The following is a 22408-nucleotide window of genomic DNA, read 5'->3' as shown; positions in this document are numbered from 1 at the left end:
TCCTTTACAGTGATGTCTGTAGAGGTGTAATTGCTAACTTTAGTGGAATGTTGATGGCATGCACCTTCTGCTCCCAGGAAGTGCAGGGGTGGTGAAGGAGCGCCACCATCAGGCCATTGTGCATTCTGATGTTCTTCTGCACACAGTTTTTGACCCTCCTTTTTACTTCATACTACCTTTTCTTGATATCATCCAGTGAGCACAGGACAGGTGCTTCAGCATTCACATTGTTGACTAGTCTGTCCCACATCCTATGCTTCTGGGTGAGGGGGGTCTGTTGGACTAGGTTCCCAAATAAATGTGGCTCTACTTTGATGATTTAATCTACAAGCACTATCAACTCATTTTCTTGAAACGTGGCTGCTTCCTCTAGGGCATGGTGAGTGTGGGGGTGAGGGTGAATGTGAAATAGAGGGTGTATTTGAAAGAAAGATTAAAAAAATTAGGATGTGCAAGTTGTGGGGTGGATGAAGTGTGTGAGTGTGTGCAAGGCTGAGAGCAGGAAATTGCCAGGGACTCCTATCTTGTGCTACCAACAGTATGGTGTGAGCAAAGGTTTATGGTAATTTTTTTTTAACTTCATACAAGTGGATTGGTAGGCATGCCTAATATTTGAATATTTTTTTATTTGGCGCTGCCTATGCTTGTTGTGACTGATTTTGGTATTTTACACTTGCCATGTGGTTCACAAACCGACACTGTTCCAAAACTGTGTCGTAATCTGTTCGGCAGGTCAACCGATGCTTCTTCGTAAGTTGAATGCCTATGCGACAGTATTTCCAACGGATTCAGGATATTTGCGATCAATGTAGTGAGGCAGAATGGTTTCCGACAAACTCGGCCGGAGTTTAACCTGCTAGGCATTAAAATACGATGGTCGGAGAGATCGCAGTCGAGTCGGTTGAAATGTTTCCCGAGGACGAGTCGGTTGGACGGTCTTTCCGACCTTCATCGCAATGAGGGCCATGGTGCGGTCGCATTCTCTCGTTCCTCTATGTGAGATTTTGCTACGGCCGTACATTTACCGTAACACCAGTTCCCATAGAGAAATGGGAGATTGAGTTAATCCCCGCACCCTGTGGCAGGTACCTCAATGTGCCTGCCACAAAGTGCTGGGATTAACAGAGGGGCAGCCCTTGGCCCGCAACTGGAGGCCGTAAGGGAAAGGGGGCCCTACTTGGCCCGAAACATGCTTTCCATGTCAAAAATGCCGGCATGGAAACCCTTCCAGAAACCGTGTACTGTAAGCGAAATGGCAGAAACCGCAGTCCATATGGATTAAGGACCGATTCCAACTGGCCGATGGGCTCTTTAAGCCCATCAGAAGCCAGCTGGAATGACCAGCCAGTTTCAATTCTAACCGGCTGTATCGTAATCCGATGGTCAGAATTGAAATCGACGACGTTGGTCGTAAACGGCTCCTAAGTATGTTTAGGAGTTCATCCTTGTGCTAATTTTGACAAGGGGAACACTAGTTGATTTGACATTATTTCATTTCAGTCTGATGCTGCTAGAGTTCAATATACAGAGTCTGATTCACAAAGCCATTTAATGGCTTTGTCTATGGCTGTAAATAGCTCCATTGGCAGGAGTAATCAGTTTTATACTGCAAAATTGCACTTCACAATTGTGTACATTTACACAGTAGACAACCACATGTAACGTGCTGGGAATGGGAGAATCAAGGTGTGGTTTGTTTTAAGAGTTTGTGAACACCCAGAAGCTTGTGCGTTTTTGATGTTAACAAACTCCTATCCGACCACTTCTCATGCAGGATGTGGTTGAAAATTTACTTCTAAAAAGGTTTGTAGTAACTCCTTTTTTAGATCGTGAAGGGGACGTAAACACCTCAAAACATTGCATGCGTGTAAGTAGGTGTTTACCCTAGGCCAAAAATGTTTTGCTCAAGGAGAAATAAAAGGAAAATAAAATGCTGCACTTCCTCAGTACATGTTATTTCATGTGGAGAAATACATGTCTCAAGACATTCCTATTTGCATGCCTGAAGAGCTGCGTCACCCCCCAATTTTTATTGCACTAATGCTACTGTGTTTTTGACTCTGCACTTGGGGACAATACTAACCAGGCCCTTAGTACATGTACTCTGACCCTGAAAACAAATACAAACTGGCTTTATTTCTAATTGGCAAGTTTGCTTACTTATTATTCCCTAGTTTATGGTACATAGTGTAACCAGGGCTTGTCAGGTAATTGCCACTAGTGGGCTGTAGCACATGTTGTGCCACCTCTAAAGTGAAAATGTAAAGCATGTCTCCAGGCCTGCCCTTGCTCCCTGGGTATGCAGTTTTAAAACTGCCAATTCGACCCGGCAAAATAAACCTTTTCGCCAAGCCTAAACCTACTTTTAGTACGTATAAGTCACTCCTAAGATACTCCTTAGATACTATTGGGCAGGACACATAGGGCCCCATTAGGATGGCGGGCGGATCATCACCGCCGGCCCTGCCGGGGTGATATTGCCCATCACCCCTGCCACCCCCACCCATAGGGCTTACGTTGGCCATCACTACTGCCACCCCCAGCCATAGGGCTGATGTTGCCCATCACCCCTGCCACCCACACCCATAGGGGACCTGTTGCCCATCACTACGGCCACCCCCAGCCATAGGGCCTATGTTGCCCATCACTACTGCCACCCCCAGCCATAGGATGGGTGATGCACAACACATCCAGAATACTCCAACATCAGGTATGTACGCAAAATACATCCCCCCTAACATCATGTCAACAATGTGTAGTCTGTGACAAATGCCCACAGCAGTGATTATGGCAACGAACATACAATGTAAGTAACAGCACATGTGTGACCAACACATGAGTGTGACATACACAAGGCAAGCATCACCATAGCACTGGTAAAAATAACAATGTAATAACACTCCCTCACTGAGTAGAACAGAAGTTAAGTGTGGGCTTCCAAAATGCAGCAGATGTTGAGCATTGTGGTGATGGGGACTAAACCTCCCCTCATCACAGTGACCAAAAGGTAAGTGTCATCATGGTCAAAGCTGCAAATAACAAACAGCATGTATGATCCCTGCTCCCAACACATTAAACACTTCTGGGGCAAACTAGTGCTTGTGTCCCATACACACAGAGATGTGGTGAGGCTAACAGTGCTATGAAAACATAACACACTCTCAGCCATGTGCAGACAAGCACCACACATGGGGGCTGAACATGCATACAGTGTACAATGACACAAGAGCAGAAGTGACCATCAACAAGCATGCACACATCTCGAAAATAGACACACCAATCAAAACAACATGTGTAGACTGTAGGTGTCACCTCACAAACTAACATTCCATGCCAGCAATGGCACCTAACAACCAGGATGAATGTGCACAATTATGTGATATGACTCACAGGGACAGCATGCAAAATCACAGAAACAGCATACAGACAAAGGCCCACAACAGCAATACCAATGCACTGGTGCAGATGCACAGACACTAACAAGCAAACTCACACTGCACATCTGACACAGCATGTGTGTGTGTGTGTCACAGTATCCCCAGGCAACTACACAACACATGAGGGGGGCTGAACCACAGTGACACAGATGTGGACACAGTGCCATACAAAAGTAAACCATCATTGGGACACCCTCAGTGGACAATCAGGCATTGGGAGATGAGAGGGAGCACAACAGACACATGTGACACAAGCTGGAATGAACACCAACTAACACAGCAAGAGACTGACACACAACAGCACTACCCCCAGGGACCAGACATTGGGGTGACACAAGCATGCATGACAACTCCACTGTGATGACAAAGGCAGATGTCGTACAAACTGGGAAACTCAGACTTGTGTCCTGTGCCACAAACGTACATCACACATACACAAACACAAATCACTCAGCATGGCCCGTCATCCATGGACAAACGGGAGCTAGGGGACCATCCATGCAAACATTCACATCAGTCCACCCTCAACACCACACTCCCTGAACTACAACAATGTGTATCTGTGAAGCCCACATGGACAGGTGACATTGCACATGCACCCATGACAAACACAGGAATGTTGGGAGGAACTAAGGTTTACAGACACATCACACAAGGACAGTTTACAACCCTGGGGAATGACAGACATGCTGCACAGTATGCGGTACATGGCCATGACCTCAAAGCTCACGCAGACCTTCAGAATCCTTGCCACAGTCCCAGGACAATGCAGAAGCCAAGGAGAACCACACGGCACACATGCTGACACCTGCCAGCATCGCAGCCATGAACCCGACAAGTGGGAGCAGTCTCAATCACTAAAAACTACCACCTAGGGAAAACTACATGATTTAGCAAATAAACAGGTGCCTTAAGGAACCCTGACTGTGTCCCATCTGTGTCTGATAACATCATCACCACTCATAACCCCAATGATGATACACCAATTAACAGTAGTGTGTCATGCACCCACACATCTGGTAGCCCATTGGAAAAGTAGTGGGATGAACCCAGTACCACTCAGCAAGCATCAACAACAGGAACATATCAAGGGAACACTGTCTGTGTATGAACAGGGATGTGGACACACACACATACAACACACACCATGGGCCCAGGCCATGTCACTGGACAACACACTTACTTGAGGGGACCCAACTCCTGTGGGAGCCCAGCTGTGCCAAACATACTCACTGCAAGTCTCACTCATGTCTGCAGAACACTTGGTCAGTCAGCCATCAGTTACCACACAATGAAGGCTCTGGTCACAACAGCCTGGGTACGTGAGTCTCCCCTAAGTCATCTGAACATACCCAAAACATATGTCTAGCAAGTTGCACAGAGGGCCCAGTTGCTCCTATAACAATGATGCCCACACCTGTAGGTCCAGTGTTGATGAGCACAACATCTGTGGAAGTGGTAAATTGGACAATGGGAAGCACATCATATGTGCATGGGTGCAAGCCAGAGATGTGACCATGCAAATGAAATGCTCACAGAGAGATGTCCACAAATAGTTGATCCTGACACACCCAGGTAGCTGCAAAGGATGACATGGATACCCACCAGAATAGGATACATATCTCATGGACCACGGGGAGTACCTCACAGCAACACATCAGTATTCAACATTGTAAACAAAGCATCACAGGTGCAAGGGCATGTTAAACATCATCAATATAATGTACAGCTAAATCTAGTTCACAGGGATAAAAAAAAAGCTTTTTTCAGCATATTAAAAGTTAAACGTCTGTTCAAACAAAAGGCCAATGGCCAGTCCATGTCCAAATGCCAAGGAGTGAAGTAGAGTGACAACTGTCACACCTTGCTTACCTGCACTGATAAGGACCGGGGTCATCCCCTCGGAGGGGCATACATGGGGGCAGGCCAGGCACTGCAGGGACAGGATCAGGGCACAGCAGAAGCAGGCAGTGAAGAGGTGGTGGATGCAGGTGAGACACTTGCAACTGCAGTGGGGCTGACTGAAGTGGTGGGTGCTGTCACAACTGTAGGGCACAAGTCAGATGGGGTGGGTGCCGGCACAACTCCAGTGGGCAGGTCAGATGGAGTGGATTGGCTCACCACTGCAGTTCCCAAGTCAGACAGGGTGGCCGTGGACTCCAATGCAGTGCCTACATCCATGGTAGTGGAATGGGGGACAGGTGAGGGCGGCAGGGCAGGGGGGACACGGTCCCCACATCAGTGGCACTAACTATCTGTCTGACCAGGTGTGGAGGAGCAAGTGCTAGGGGGGATGGCCTTAGCATTTTGGAGATGGTGTATCTGTGGGTGGGGGAACCAGGGATAGGGAGTGGCGGGGGAACCTCTGGGGTGGTGGCCTGGGGGATGGAGGATGGAGACTTGGCCTTGGGGCTGCGTGGTGGCGGGGGGGTCTTGCTCTTCTGGCACCGGGTGGACTTGCGGGTGGGGTATCTGTTTGACTGCACCTGGTGGAGGGTGTCTGGGTGTGAGGGGCACTCCCCTCTGTGCGTGGGGACTTCCTCTTCCCCTTGTAATCAGGATCTGCTGTGTCGGTGGGGAAGAGGCCAAGGTCACAGAGGAAGAGCTTCTGGGGAGATGGGGTTGCAGGTGAGGCAAGGGAAGGGGGCTGGGAGGGAGAGGTCTCAGAGGACTGCGGAGTGGTTGTGGATGACTGTGTGTGTGTCTGCAAACCAGCCCCTGTGAGTGTGGTATCAGTCCCCTGCACTTGCTTGTGTGCACATCTAGACCTTGGTTTGGGGGTTTCTGTGCTTGGACAGGTAGGGTGCTAGGAATCGTGGGTGGTGCAGGGGTAGGAGGGGTGCGGGACTGTTGGAGGAGGGACACTGCTGCCATCAGGGAGGAGGCCACGGACTGATTGGTCCTCTGTAGGGCAGAGATGCCCGAGGAAATGCCCTCCATGAATGACACCAGTTGTGTCAAGAGACCTGTGTGTGCATGGAGGACCTTCAGCATCGACGTCTGCCCTACATGGATCTGTCAAAGTAAGTCCACAGACTCCTCACTCAGGGCAGCAGGGTACACAGGGGCAGGGGGTGCGGTGCCTGGCACAAAGGAGACATGCTCATGAACACGGGAGCCCACAGGGACCTCTGGGATGGGAGCCGATGGGAGGGTGGTGGTGGTGGTGGTGGTGGCGGGGACAGCCTCAGTAGCTGGGGTTTGGTGGCTGCTGACACCCGCCTCCACAAGGGGGTCCTCCTCAGAGCTGCTGTGGCCCTCAGCTGGGGGTGATGGGGCTGACGACTCCTCTGTGTGGCTCCACTCGCCCTCCATGCCACTGGGTCCACCCAACTCCTCTCCTTCTGTCCCTGTCAGGCTCTGTGGCATCTCCTGGTTTGTGGAGCTGTCCCCTCCTGTGTCGGTGGATGTATCTGGATAGGAATAGGAAGTACGAGAACAACATCAGTCACCTGCACTGACTGCACACACCACAGTGAGTACATCACATCACAGGGCAAGCCCTGGCATCAACAGCTGAACACAACTCAAAGTGCCAACACTGTTTAGACAATTGTCCTTCTCAACATCAACCATGGCAAACATATCCCTCCTTGACTTTCACACATATGTCCGTTGCATGTTGGATGCTAACACCCCAATGTGCCAACATGCACCACCCACACATTAGTTGTACATGCAAGTGAACATGTAGGAGTATGTCACTATACACACAGCACATCTCTTGCTACTGACTCAGTACAGGTGTCCGGATGAAGGGATAGGCAGAGACTCATTTCACATGCTTGTGATGCATGCCAGCAACACACACTATGATGTACCCATGTCCTGATGGGCAATGCCACGATGGGGTGCATGGTGCACACTTGAACACATACAGTATCACTCATAGCAAGTTCAATGCCATGGCACTGGGATGCCCTGAAAGTCAGTCAACACTGTCTCCTGTCACAGGGGCATGGCATCCAGACAACAACAATATGCACTGACTCACAATCCTAGTTCAGGGGTAAAGCTAACTCTGCACATGACCGGCGCACTTGCCCATCCCATGCAAACAACATATCCAGGACCCAGAAGACCCCACATCATGCAAATCATACATATGAGTCTCTGCAAACACAAATCCCTGTACACTAACATATCAGATTCTGCCATGCATGTAACCCAGCTGCATGAAGGACACAGTTGCATACACCATTGTACGCTGTCAGATGATCACACACCTATATGTCACACAGGTCTTGTCTCTCACAGTCACATCTCAGATGTCATGCTGACCCTATGAATCATGGACACCCCAGTTGTACATAACAACAAGCCACACCCTAATGACACAGAGGCAAACACCTGAGGGCACATGTCACTAAGCACAACCTGCAATTTCATACACAGGAGTGGGATTACAGGGTGTTTCTAAATGCCCTTGAGGAGCCATGACTGGCCAGGTCTACATGAATCAGTGTTTGGCCCTGGACAGTAGTCAGGTGGCTAAGCAAGTGTGACATACTTGATATACATACTCCTGAGGCCCCAAAATTGGAGTCCCCTGCTGCATGGGTTTGTTTGGAATACCCCAGCCACATGTTGCGAGTCAGTCCAGCAATTGGTACACATCTCAAGGGCACACACAGATCACATGTCAGATAACAGGCATTGTGTAAACTATTGACCCACCCATGTAACACACAACAGAGTCACGGGAACAGATGCTGACCGGTAGCTGAAGCATAGCTGACTGCCGGGACACAGTGCCCTAGTGACACAATAATCAGACTGTAGGGGCCACACCCGTGGAACAGATGAGGAGGGTGCATCACACAATTGAGGGACCTGAGTATTTTACTACAAGACCTACGTAATGTGGAAGTGTGACCAGGCCAAAAGACTGCTATTAGCATGTCAGACATAGTACACAGATTAGGCATGGATTTACCCCCTTTCTGCTGCTGTCTGGCCTTCAGCTGCCTATCCAGGTCCGGGAAGAACACCAGCAGTATCCGGAGCATGTGGGGAGTCAGGGTCTGGTGTCCGCCCCTCCTGCGTGGAGGTGACAGCTTCAGCTGGACTTTAGCTATCCTCCTGGTCCAGCACCGAAGGTCCTGCCACCTCTTCTGGCAGTTGCGGATCCGGCGCTTGTAGACCCCCACAGAACAAACAGCCCGGGCGATGGTCAGCCAGATCTCTTGCTTCTGGTGGGCATCAACCTGTGAGGATGACAAAGTGAAAAGTACATTAACACAAATGCCCCAGATTTGTGCAGCACACATTTGGATATACATGTCATCATCACAAAGGGAAATTAATTACACAGGTAGTGCAACCATGGGGAAGGAAAAATCACCTGCATGTCTGACATGTTAACAATGCCTGGATAGTTTAAGCTTGCAATAATGCACTTTAGCAGCAGGAAACCTATTCATTACATGTACCCAAAGACTTTGGGGGATGAAAGTAGTCAGTGAGAATGCTTGCAACTGGTGTACACACTGCTAGTACTGCTAGTCAGACAACATCCATAATTAGGAAGTCAGTGGACTGCACACTCACCTGCTCCCCCGGTTTCCCATAGAGCTTGCTGTACTGTGGAAGGAGCCCGTCCAGCAGGGTCTGGTTCTCCTCCTCAGTGAAGGTTGGGGCCCTCTCCAGAGTACGTGCCATAGCAGGAGCCAGAGGATGCAGAGACAGCAGCAGTGGTAGCAGGTATGTGGTTCAGTAGCATGTAGTGCAGGCAAGTGAGCTCCCTGGGGGCCAGCCAGCCTTATACCTGTGCTGCAGAGGCAGACTCTGTGCCATGTGTCCCAAGTTATAGGTCCAACACGGTTGCATTCTATGAATCTGGCCAGTCCATTTAAAAGTACGACTCGTACACGCCTTCCGCATCGCTCAAATCTTCACCTTCATGGAACACTTGAAATTGCAACATTGTTGTAGGCATCCAACTGAATTTCCAGTGCACAACTCGTACAAGTTTTGAATCCGCATCCGTCTCCATGACAGTCCGGAGCCAATGGGTGCGCCCGGCTCGTTCAACTGACTGTACAACACGTATTTTGAATATACACATGCACCCGTCTCCATATGATTCAATGGCCAAGAGCATGCCTGTCCGACACGTATGCATGATAGTCACCCACGTCGGACCTCATTGCATTCAATGACAAAGCGTAGCATGGCTCGGACATGACCCGTGCAATGGGTACGCAGTGTCACCCACGTCGGACCTCATTTCATTCAATGACAAAGTGTACGCACGGCTCGGACATGACCCGTGCAACGCGTATGCATTGTCACCCGTGTTGGACCTCATTGCATTCAATGACAAAGCGTACGCACAGCTCGGACATGACCCGTGCAATGCGTACGCAGTGTCACCCGCGTCGGACCTCATTAGTGTGACTATTATACGGATGCAACACACATATACTGGCCAGGGACACCTGTGCATACCTACCACACTACAGCATTGGCCACACAGTGTCCCATGGCATGTAAGGCTGCATTCCCTGGGTGTTTGGGGGACCACATCTGGTTTTTTGGCTGGCACTTTGTGCAGTCACTCCCAGGCTGTGCACGTGTACATGGGGGCAGAATCCTTTGTGTGTTGTGCACATTACCACTGTGATGTGCAATTGGACAGTAATGGGCATGAGTCACGGCCACAGTGTCAGGTTGGATATGTTTAGGACAGGCCACATACACCCTGACTCCTGGGGGTGATGGCATGTACATCACAGTGAGACCTGTAGCCACAATACTGATGTGCACCCACAGTCTGTGTGCATGTTGTGTCTCAGATGTGTCTGATCAAATGTTCCTAATGGGTGACAGTCTCCACATCCATGTGGTATATGCATCAACCTTGATGGGGTGTGTGTCTAAGAGACGTACATGTAGGGCCGGCAGGAACAACAGTGGCCACTACCTGTGGGACTTACGCTTGCCTTGTGGTGTGTACGTGCTACGCCATATCCATTGCTGTGTTGATGTGACAATACAGAGAGCCTGGATTTCTGCATGGCAAAGATCTGTGATGCCTGGGGGACATGAGGCCTCAATTGTCACTGTGGTGTGTGTTTGGAATGTTGCAGCAGCACATGGGTGACACAGCCAGATGATTGGCCATTGCACTACATGGGACTCATGTGGACATGTGGAATTGAGATGTGAGGTGGTGGTCTTGTAGGTGACATATGTGTCCATGACCAACAGCACACACCTCAGTACATTGTGTAAAGTCATGAACTAGCATGTTATATTGATCATGGTCATGGCCACATGGGTGGATGAACTGACAATCTTCTTTGTGCATCTCTGTACTGCAGGGCACCAGCTGTCCATAAGCCGTTCCCAGACCTTGCAACCATGCAGGAACGCGACTGCATCAGACGGTACCGCTTCACCAGGCCACTGATTGTGAAGTTGGCGAAGCAGTTGGCGCCACATCTGCCAGCTGGCCGGACATACCCTACAGCACTGACCCCAGAGGTGAAGGTGATGGCAGCCCTGCACTTCTTTGCTACTGGTACCTTCCAGTACACTGTGGCTACTGCTGGTGGGATGTCACAAACGATGTTTAGTCGGGTGCTACGTGATGCCTTGGAGGGGATGTTGCAATTCCTCAACCTGTATATCAAGTTCCCGAGCCCAGCTGAACTCCCTGAAATAAAGGATGCCTTTTATACACTGGGGAGGATGCCGAACGTCATTGGATCTATTGATGGGACACATGTTGCCTTGATACCACCACAGGCACATGAGCAGGCATACCATAACAGAAAGCACTACCATTCGATCAATGCTCTGGTGGTCTGTCTTGCTGACATGTCGATCACACGTGTGTGTGCGGTTCCCTGGTTCTGCGCACGATGCCTACATTATGAGCAGTAGTCGCATTGCAACGCTGATGTCACAGATGCCAGCTCAGCATGCCTGGCTTGTCGGTGTGTACTGACTGTTTCTCATTGTGTGTGTGTTTGTCAATGTTGTATTCCACACTCCTACAAAACTCAGCTACTTGTTCATTTTTGTGTGTGTAGGTGACTCCGGATACCCCAACATGCCGTGGTTGCTGACACCGCTCAGGAACCATGTGACACCAGCCGAGCTGCGCTACAATGAGGCACATGGTCGGAGTTGCAGGGTGATTGAGCGAACATTAGGCCTCCTGAAAAGCCGCTTTTGCTGCCTGGATAAGACCAGAGGGACCCTCCCATATGAGCCTGCAAAGGTGTGCAAAATAATCCTTGTCTGCTGCATGCTACACAACATGGTGGTGCGGAAGAAAGTGCCTCTCATCCAGGATGATGATGACGATGACCAACGTCCGGCACCTATGGAGGATCCCGGCCTGGGCCAAGATGCCAGTGATGATGAAGATGATGGTGACGTCCGCTCACAGCTCATCAACAACTTCTTTACATGAATGTGAGTTTCCAGGGTTGTTATGTGAATGTATGGAGGTTGCCTGGAATGTGTTGTGCTAGCTCTGTTGCTGTCTGAGTGTGTTGTGTGCCACTTGACTGGATGTGTCCTGTGATGTGTCCATTCAGGTGGTGTGTACTCCACAATAGGGTAGTACTGCTAACTAGTGTTTGTGTAGGTGTCTTGCAACATGTTTTGTGCATGTGTATTGCATTTCTCTCCTGTTCTTCTGTGCTTTTGTCTGCATCTTGTCTGTCCTTCCCAGGGTACTTTGCCTGTTGTGTGGTCAACACTGACCCCCAACACCCAGAAGCCATCACCAGTGTGGAAGTTGACAATTCCCATCAATTGATGTACCACACATCCCTGGACTTCCATTCTCCAACACATTGGGAGCGTGTGTCCACTGTTACGTAGAATTACCGTGCAACTAGTGTGGAATAAACGTGTTGCTGTGCTATGTGCGTTGTCTGTCTTCCCACATCTGAGTGACATCTGCTTACCTCACCTGTGGACTTGTTACTAGGCCTGGGCAAAATTTCCGTTCCGTTCGCGGAATTTGCGATAATTTGGCATTTCCGCGTTCCGCGGAGAGCGCGGAAATGTCAAAATTTCCGCATTCCGCAGCTTTGCGATAATTTGGTACTTGCTCGCGCTGTAAAATAATACATTCTCGCGCGCGCGCGATCACCTTACCTGAATCCCCGCGTTCACCGACAAGTTTTCTCGATCCGGTCGCGTTCTCCATGAGATGTTGTATTGTTTTAGCCATTTGCGCTGTCTCGCGACAGTTCGCGCCCGCAGTGACGTCATGCGTCGCGCGATCACGTCTTTCTTCTCGCGATCATGCACCGCGAGAAGAGTGAAAACAAGATGGCCGTGCCCGCAAGCAACCGCATGGGTAAGTTGGCGAGCCGCGAACACGCAGAAAATACCGCGAACGGGCGGGAAAAACAACTTCCGCATCTTCGCGATATTTCCGCGTGTTTGCGGAGATTTTAAACATCTTCGCGATAATTTTCGGAAGTCGCTTCCGCGAATTCCGCCCACCCCTACTTGTTACCACTGACTGGGGTTGGTGTTGTGTCTGTGCATGCCAATGCGTTTCAGGTCAACATCATTGTGTGTGATGAGTAACATGGCCATGGTGAGTATGTTTTGTGTTGCCATAGTGGTATATCTCCCTCACATGTGTCACATCCCCATGACTCACCTTACTTTGGTCACATTGTTGCAGTATTTGGCATGCACTGTGTTGTGTAGCAGATCGACATCTCCCTGAACATGACAAGTTGGAATCACAACAGAGGCAAGTATGGTGTACTGGTGAGTTTATTTACAAACATGTGCAAGGGAAGTGCACAGGATGGTGGGTGCTGTACATTGGTTTGGGAATCCAAAGTTCACATTGGAGTTGGAAGTGCTGGTAGATGAAATGTCCAGAATAAAGTCCACAGTCATCTGATACATTGGCCCAACATGAACCCTCCATGTCATGTGGGCGAGTTGTGTGCGATTGGACAAGGTGAACCGGTTGCGCACAAAGGACATTGTCCAGAACAGGTTTAGAGGCCCAGGGGGATGTGCTGGGACATCTGCCTCTCACATGTCCTTCTTCAGACGACCCCTTCTTCCGGGGGGGGGGGGAACCTCATGTGCAGGCCTCTGCGGTGCAGGGGACTCTCCGCCAGAGTCCTCCTCCCTCCCTGTGGCGCTGGCAGATGGTGTTGTGACAGATGTTGTGGGCACACAGGGGGGTGTGGACAGGTTGGTGTTGATCTGGCGGAGGCATTGTAGTATGTCCTGATGCACCATAATAATGTCACCCCACTTGGCCTCCATGCGGGCATGGTGGGCGACCTGATCGTGTTGCATGTCCTTGAGGATCCCCACTACCAGGCCAAATCCTCCGGTGCTATCCTGGTATGCATCTAAGATGCGTACCAGGTGGGGGTCATCATGCAGTCCAGACCCCTCTGCAAGGCGCGCCCTTTGCCTCCCACCCCTCCCAGCACCCCTCTCCACACGGGCAGGACCAGCGGCGGGACGCATAGGTGACACTGGGACCCCTTGGGTGGTGTTGCTGGTGGTGTTTGCTGCAGCTTCCGGGGGGTCCTGTGTCCCTGTGCTGTGGGTGTTGATTGGCCTTGGTCTGTCCGTGTTGGCGAGGGTGCCCTGTCGGTGTCCAGATGCTGGAGGCGTGGGTACAGTGGGGGCAGATGTTGATGCTGCTGGTGCTGCATGATGGCTCACACCAGAGGGGCCAGGTTGGTCGTCGTCATCCGAAGAGGACAGTGAGAGAGTCAGACCAGAGAGCTCTGTGTCCACCAGAGTCTGGGACTAGGTATCCTCATCATTTGGTGCTGGGTGCCCAGCACCACCTGTGTTTGGAAGAGACACACAATGTGATTTATGTTTCTACATGCATCGTTGGTTCACAAACATGACTTTTTCTACTTTTCGAACAGATGCCTGCCTGTACACTGCTTTTTCCCAGCTTGTCATGGACAGACTTTGATATATTGTTGTTGGCCATTTCCCAGCATGGCCTTGTGCTCCCCACAACAGAGCCCAGTGTCAGACATCTTGTCAGTCCCTTCTCACTCCCTGTGAGGCGAGTATGGTTCAGTTTGATCTTGCTGGGCCATATGGGTGGGTGTAGGTTGTCTGTTACTGCGAGTGCCATCATACTCTTGGCTACACCCCCCTTCCCAGCATGCACATACTTCCTCCCTCTTGCCTCTGCTTCCCTGTGAGGGGGTGTGACAGCATTGGCAAGATGGCTGACTGTGAAGTCCTGATGCTTGTTGTTGGCCATTTCCCAGCATGGCCTTGAGCTCCCCACTACAGAGCCCAGTGTCAGACATCTTGTCAGTCCCTTCCCACTCTGTGTGAGGCAAGTATGGTTCAGTTTGATCTGGCTGGGCCATGTGGGTGGGTGTAGGTTGTCTTTGGCTGCGAGTCCCATCATACAATTGGCTACACCCCCCTTCCCAGCATGCACACACTTCCTCCCTCTTGACTCTGCTTCCCTGTGAGGGGGTGTGACAGCAATGGCAAGATGGCTGACTGTGAAATCCTGGTGTTTGTTTGGCTACAAGTCCAAAGTGAGCCCCTGTGCTTCACACAGCAGCACCAAGTACGGGGTATCTTTTGCTGTTATTTCAATGAGGTGTGTGTCAATGCATGGTACCCGGTGAGTTGTGTGGAGTTTGTGTTGATAAGTACTGATAAGTATGGTCAGGGCTGTCAGTCCTCCTTCCCATCATGAAACGTGCTTCCATTGTAGGGCATGCAAGTTGTCTTTCAGGATGTCAGTCAGTGGTGTCCTGCTTCTGATTTGCACACAAGCTGTAGCAGGGCCATGTGCTCCCCACAGCAGGAGCTAGTGTCAGCCATCTTGTCAGTCATTTTCCAATCCCTGTGATGTGGGCATGTTTCAGGGAGGTCTTGATGGGCCAATCAGGAGGGGGAGCATTATCTGTGACTACAGGCCCCATCATGCTTTTGGCTACACTAACTTCACCTGCATTCCTACTATTCCTTCCTGACAGTCAGCTGCACTGTGAGGTGGTGAGTTTGTGGTGGCAAACTGTCTGGCAGGGTCTATTTGGCTTTGTGCCACTGGCTTGCTCTATTTGTTTGCAGGTTGGTGCATGTCATGACACAGTTCCCACTCACTATGAGATGGCAGGTATTGTGTTTGTGTGACTGGCATACACATCTTGGGCTGATTATGGTTAGTGTAGCCTTGCCACACAATCTTGGGTATGTTTTTTGTGTACTCACCAGGCTCTGGGATGCCATGGACGCTCTCTGGTGGTAGGATGTCCCGCACCTTCTCCTCCCAGGTCCTGAAATAGACTGGTTTGGCAGGAGGGCCACCGCCGGTGCACTGACTCAGGGTGTGATCTTTTTTGATGAGTTTCTTGACCCTCCTGCACACATCATACCACCTGTTCTGGATACCGTCCTTAGTGCGCCTTGCTGGTGCTTGGGCGTTCACCTTGTCCGCACCTTGCCCACATCTAGGTTTTCTGTGAGATGGGGGTCCTTTGAACCAATGTACCAAACAAATGTGGCTCTACTCTGATGATCTCGTCTACCAGCACTTCTAACTCACTATCTGTGAACTTTGGATTCTTGTTTGGGGGCATAGTGATGGGTGGTGGTGGTGAGGGATGTGTGTGTGAGGGTGCAAGTGATGGTGGGTTGGTGCTGGTTTTGCTGGGTGTATGAGTGTGTGCTTTTGTATGAGGTGCTGATGGTGTGTGAGTAGTGTGATGGGTGAGTTGTGAGTGTGTCTGTGGTTGCTGTGTACTGGTGTTTGCTGCTGGCTGTGTCTCCTGTTTGCAAGGGATGATGGTAGTGATTGTAGTCCTTTATATAGTTGGAGTGGTGGGTGTGTCTTTGTCCCGTGTTTTTTTGGGGGGTATTTATTGACTTTGTCATTGCTTTTTTGGTCCTTTTTTTGTCTTTTTTCCTTTGTGTTTTGTAGGCATGAAGGAGACGTTCATGTGATGGAAACGGACGCTGCTGTTGTCTCGTGCGGGCTTCTCCGCCTCGTTCACGCTGCCTATCTTCTGTGTTTGGTACGCGTCGGTCGCGGCGGTCTCTATTGCTTGTGTGCCGGGTTGTCTGTGCATGTCGATCGTGCGGCTTGGTCTCCGTGCGAGTCGGTCTGGTTTTACATGCATTGCATCGTAGGGCGCAAATCGTACATCGCTGTACGGATTGGTCGGCTTCATTCCGGGTTTGTGTCGGTTGCTGATAATCGCGTCGGTTTTCCTGCTGGATCACTATTTTCCCTACGGCTCGGTTGTACGGCTTGTATTCCGTACGTGTCGGTTGTAATTCACACGCGTTGCATCGTACTGCACAGGTCGTACGGCGCTGGTCCGTGTCAGTCGGTATTCGGTCCGGGTCCATTTCGGTCAGTTCATTTTGCGGCCGGATTCGGAATCGGCCCCTATATGAGGAAGTCACCAAAGTTCATTGATTTATCCTTAATTTAAGATTCCCGTGAAATAATTTCAGACAAGGTGAACAGAGAAAAATCCGCTAAACACCATATGCAGAATATCTGGATATATGATTTTATGTTCAATAATGAGAAATTTGTGAATATGATAACAGTCCTGAAGAAGGTGTTGAGAAAATAATGATACACCGAAACGCGTCGACACATAACTGGATTTTGAAACATATCAATACATTTGTGGAAAAGTGTTTATTACATGTTGAAAATTATATAAATATAAAAGTCAAGTCAAGTCAAGTCATAAAATTTGTATAGCGCACTACATACCCAGAGGGTTTCAAGGCGCTTAGGAAGGGGAGGAGGATTATTTGTCAAATATCCACGTTTTAAGCTGCTTTCTGAACGCTAGGTGGTTCTGGGTGAGGCGAAGGTAAGCTGCCAAGAATGTTAACTCTTGAATTAACTGTTTTCTTTCTTACGATACACTTGTAAAATACTCCCATTGCCACTAATATCATTTTTATTAAATGTGCATCATTATACAAATAATTTTTAATATATTTTCAGCCTTCACAATGTTTTAATCTTCCTGCAATTACAAGCAGGTCTTTTGTGCAACTGATGTAATAAAGTACACTTTTTTCAATGACCTGGTGTAGATGTTTAATGTTGTAGTGTAAAATTGAATGATTCAGTGCAAACTAGTGATAAGACGATTACGTGCTCACAAAAAGGAAATTTTCTTTTATCTTGTTCATCAAATCCCACCATAGGCTCAACATTTTTCACTAGACAAAATCAGAAATCATAAAATGAATTTACCATCAACAACACATGGTTTATTTTTTGGCTAAAGTGTGTAATCACTCTTCATAAATGTAGCTTTTTGTGACCTTCAAAAACAGGATTTCACTACAATGCATTTCAATAGAGAACATGTTGCAGAGCCCTGTAATGACTGCCATAACATGTTGTCCATATTGTGACAAGCCAATCAAGGAAGGGTCCCCTCGGGACCCACCACATGCCTCTCGGGTCAGGCACTCAATCTGTCCGTATTCGTATGAATAAAAAAAAGATATATATGCAAACCATATGAACCATATTCCTGAGTCCTGTAGTGGCTGCCAAAATTTATAGTTCATGTTGTGGCCAACCAATCGAGATTGAGAAATCCTCTTTAAATTGGTCATTAAGAGCGTATCTGGACACCAACAGTCCAAAGCTATAACTAACTTTTTACCACTTCATGTCCAGCCTGAGCCTATTTTTATAAGCTAATTTTTTGAAAACGGCTGAATGGATTTACCAAATCACGAAAAACATGTTTTCTCAGTAACGTTATAACTTCTTGCCAAATTTGGAGTCATTCCTGTATTGGAGAGAAAAGGTTTGTGTGGGAATTAACATGGAAAATCACACTTTTGGGAACAACCCCTTTTTCTTGGCCTGTTCTCAGAGCAAAACTTTGCATGATGGAGCCAAAGGGAATTTTTTTGCTTGACATTTTTGTGCAGGTTCATCATGAGCGCCAAATATATCAGCAAAACAATAGATGTCCTTTCTATGGAAACTCTGGCCTAACTAAAAATACAGAGTGGCAGCTACCACCATGTTATAAATATAAGTTTGTGAGCTGTAAAGGGAGGTAAAATACTCCTAATACAACGTTTGGAAAACGTATCTATTATATAATGACTGCCAATATACTCAACGTGATGTAATGACTCCCAATGTAGGGAGGCCTAAAAAAATGTAACACAACATTTATCCATTTTGATGAAACGTGTCCTCTCCAAGACAGGGTAACTCTCCCATATCAAAGTTGTTTACATTTTATTTTCAGATATTTGGTGTTTCTACCTAAAATGTATACATCTCATTATTTCTTTCAAAAACACCAAATGCTTGTACTGATGTTATGTTATGTTATGTTATGTTAAACTGTTATTTCTATAGCGCACGGCTACTCCGTGGAGTGTCCCGGCGCTTTATCGAGGCAGCTCAGTAAAACAGAAAACATAAAACAGACAAAGGAAAAAGACAGAGGCACCCTAAAGGTTAAAAAGCCACGTCTTGAGGCTCTTCCTAAACAAAAGGAGAGAAGAGGAGGACCGTAGGTCCAAAGGCAAAGAGTTCCACAACTGAGGGGCTCTCAGACTAAAAGAGCGACCCCAGTGCGGGCCTTCCTCACCCGAGGAACCACCGCGAGAAACAAAGATTCCGACCGCAAAGATCTGACTGGGCGGTAGAAAGACAGTCTCCACTGTAGATACTTTGCTCCGGCGCCAAAAAGCGCTTTATGCGCCAGGGTCAGTGCTTTAAACATAATCCGCTTCCGAATAGGTAACCAATGAAGCGATCGCACCAGACCCGAAGCTCTCGCTCGCCTATGAAGGCCAAAGATGGCCCGGGCCACGGAGTTCTGTACAACCTGCAGCCGCTGAACCAGATATTCCGGAAGACCTACATAGAGGACGTTCGCGTAGTCCAATCTGGAGCCTATCAAGGCTTGCACAGTGATCTTTCTATGCTCTTCTGTGAGTAAAGGCAGGAACTTCCGGAGCATCTTAAGAATGCCGAAGCAGGTACCCACCAGGCCAGAAATATGTGAGCTCAGTGACAAATTATTGTCAACCTTCACTCCCAGATTCTTAGCCACGAGCGATGCCTGGACAGGGGATGGGGATGCTACCCATATTTGTTCATAGGTCCCTTTCCTGATGCATATAGCTCACTGAACGCTGTGGTACTGATATTGTAAAGTGCATTTTCATGCACCGGTAATAACCAATATTTCCTCTCGCAAGTTGAATAAAATACACTCAGTTGAAAAAAGGTAGCACATATGCAAAAGAAACATACTCTGTTTTTTTACATAGTATAGTATAAATAAGGCAACTTTCAGGACTGAAAAAGAAATGAAAACCTAAGTGAATTGGAAATCTGCCTTTCAACCCCTAATTCTGCTTTAGAAGATGAAATTGTAAACCTTCCTTCATGCATGCCATTTGGGTTCTGCAATTTTAATGATGATAGGAGAGGTACCTGTTGCTATATGACCAAAGCACCTTGCAAATGCTGCTCATACCTAACAAACAAAAACCTTTGAGATATGGCAAAAGCCTCCAAATGGGGGAAGAATGGCTTACCAGATTTAGGGTATGAAGCGATGACAAGGTCATCTGGGTAGATCTGGAACTGATCGATCCTCTCCCAGTTGTCTGCAAATGCACTGATCAGGGGTAAACCACGAACTACCCTCAAAGCTTTACGGTAGTGCTCTTCGGGAATATCCATTCTAGAAAGAAAAGAAGGCTAACTTTCAATGAAAGTGAAACTGCGATGACATTCAGTGCTTCATTGACAATATCAGTTGTTTGGGGGGAGGTGGGACCACTACTGAAAACGACAAGGGAGTAGAGAAACAAAGGAAGAACAGAGCAGTCGAAGATTACTAGACTGTTTTAAAGTTCCAACAATAACTAGTGTGATTGCATCTTAAACTAACTCAGCGCCATGCACACACATCCATCCATCAACAGTTTTGTGTTAAAGGTATGTGTACAAGATTTGACGTCTGTGTAGGGCGAGGTGCTCATGCACCCAATTCCTACCCTCGACCCAGCCGTCCCAGACACCTCTGGCCTCATTTACTCATAGTCGAGATCAAAGAAAACATCCAAACCCTACTTTCAAGTCCTGTACATGCCATAACAGAAATAAACAATTCAAAACTTTGAACATTGGGAAAATAGTTTGCAAAAGGATATGCTGGAGAATCAGTCCATTGTAGCTAGTCATTCCCTATTTTATGTTTAGTTCCTTTGTAAAAGCAGCATGTTATGCCTACATTTCATAATGCAAGACGGTGGAGGCTGCTGGAATTTGAAAGTGGTGGGCCATAAGACCAATAACAATTTTTGGGATTTTGAACACAGTGGGGTGTAAGACCAATCAACAAATGTTAGCATGAATGATATTTTACCAACCCAAAGCTGTAAAACTGTGACTGGAGTGGAAAAATACTTTTGTCTTTTACAGCTCAGCATGGATGGCACTAGCTAATCTGGTGCTTAAAGATTTTTCTGTAGCAATGGCAAAAGACTTTGGGCATTATTACGAGTTTGGTGGTCTGTGGATCGTCATACCCAGCGTTGCAGTCCAACCGCTGCGATCTTGGCGGTATTACAAGATGGGTGATTGGATTTGCAAAGAACGCGGCTGAACAACTGACACCGCCAGACAACCACCGACCGCGGCAGCTGCAGTCAGGGAAAAGGAGCTGCCATAGGGCGGTACTGAGGAGTTCCACCCATGTCCGTGTTATGATTTGGCCTTACGAGGGGCTAACTGCAGCGGTGGGACTGCATTCAATTAAAAAGACATCAACGTGAAATGATTGATGTATTTGAATATGATGTAAATGGATGTGATGTATTATAAATATGTTTTTAATATGAATATGAGGTTTATATAATTTTAAATACATTTTAATCCTTGGAAGGATAGATGGAGAGAAATTTGTAGTTTTTGAATTCTCAGTTTGTTTTGTAATGGTATTTTAGACTACCCCTAAGGTGTACTCCTTTTGAAACTACTCTGTCCTTTTTGTCTAATAGGGATGACTCTCCTTTTGTTTGGAGGCTGAGTGTGAGAGACAATGAGAGTAAGTGAATCTAAGTGAGTATGAGGAAGTGAGAGTGTGCTTGTGAATGTGTTGCTCTTGTGAGCCTACCACTGGCCCTGGCATACTGGTGGTAATTTTTGATATAGTAATGGAATATGGGGCACCCTTGGCAATTGCTGGAACTGGAATAGTAGACATATTTCTTGGCAAATAAGATACGAGTGACAAAATGCTGCTGCTGGCATACTGAACACAGTGGACACAATACTTGCCACTAAGGGTCCCAATGGTAAAGGATGGTGCTAGTATCTTTCAAGTTAACTCTTGGCATAGGTTGTTTCTATGGCTAAATGCTGGAGCAGACTTTTTGGAGATACCTTTTGACATAAGAGGCACCTAGGGCAAACTGCTATTGCTGGCACGCTAGAGGTAATTTGTGGCATATCGGACACCCATGAAAGTTCATGCCACTTGGGAGGATAACCGTGGTTTGGGTGACAGCAATTATGACAAAATGCTGACTTTAACATACTAGAGATAATTATTGGAATATGAGTCACTAATGGTCTCGGCATAAGGGGTCACCAATGGCACACGGGGTGGGACGTCCAGGATTAAGTGCCAGCCCTGGCACAATGGAAGCCATTATTAAAGTCAAAGTCCTTATTGTTCACAGCTGAAGTAGGCCATAACAATTACCAACACAATAAAAAAAACAATGTATTGCGTTTAAAATTCCTAATTATCTTTAGAGTGACAAGCGAATAAAAATACAAGTCATTATTAAGATTTTACTATTTGATTTTTACAATTATTAATGAAGGCAAGAAGGACCTCTCTAAAACTTACAGGGAAAACATTTACGTTCTAAAAACAGTTCAGACGGTCCAGGGGTCTCCAGCCAGTAGTAGCTCGTGAGCTCCTGCAGCTCTCCAG

General features: G+C 47.8%; 1 protein-coding gene across 2 annotated transcripts in view; it reads right to left on the bottom strand.

Annotated features, from left to right (window-relative positions):
* Window positions 1-22408, bottom strand: part of LOC146860193 (sulfotransferase 1B1-like) — an 873417-nt gene that overhangs the window by 591007 nt on the left and 260002 nt on the right. For both annotated transcript variants that reach the window (XM_085644034.1, XM_085644036.1), the window contains one exon: window positions 19995-20143. In XM_085644034.1, coding sequence (XP_085500160.1) covers window positions 19995-20142 — 148 coding nt within the window. In that variant the 5' untranslated portion in view covers window position 20143. The remainder of the gene's footprint in view (window positions 1-19994; window positions 20144-22408) is intronic.

The sequence above is a fragment of the Triturus cristatus genome, chromosome 3_1 (assembly GCF_964204655.1).
Source record: "Triturus cristatus chromosome 3_1, aTriCri1.1, whole genome shotgun sequence".
Lineage (NCBI taxonomy): Eukaryota > Metazoa > Chordata > Amphibia > Caudata > Salamandridae > Triturus > Triturus cristatus.
This window is presented reverse-complemented; position numbering and strand designations above follow the sequence as displayed.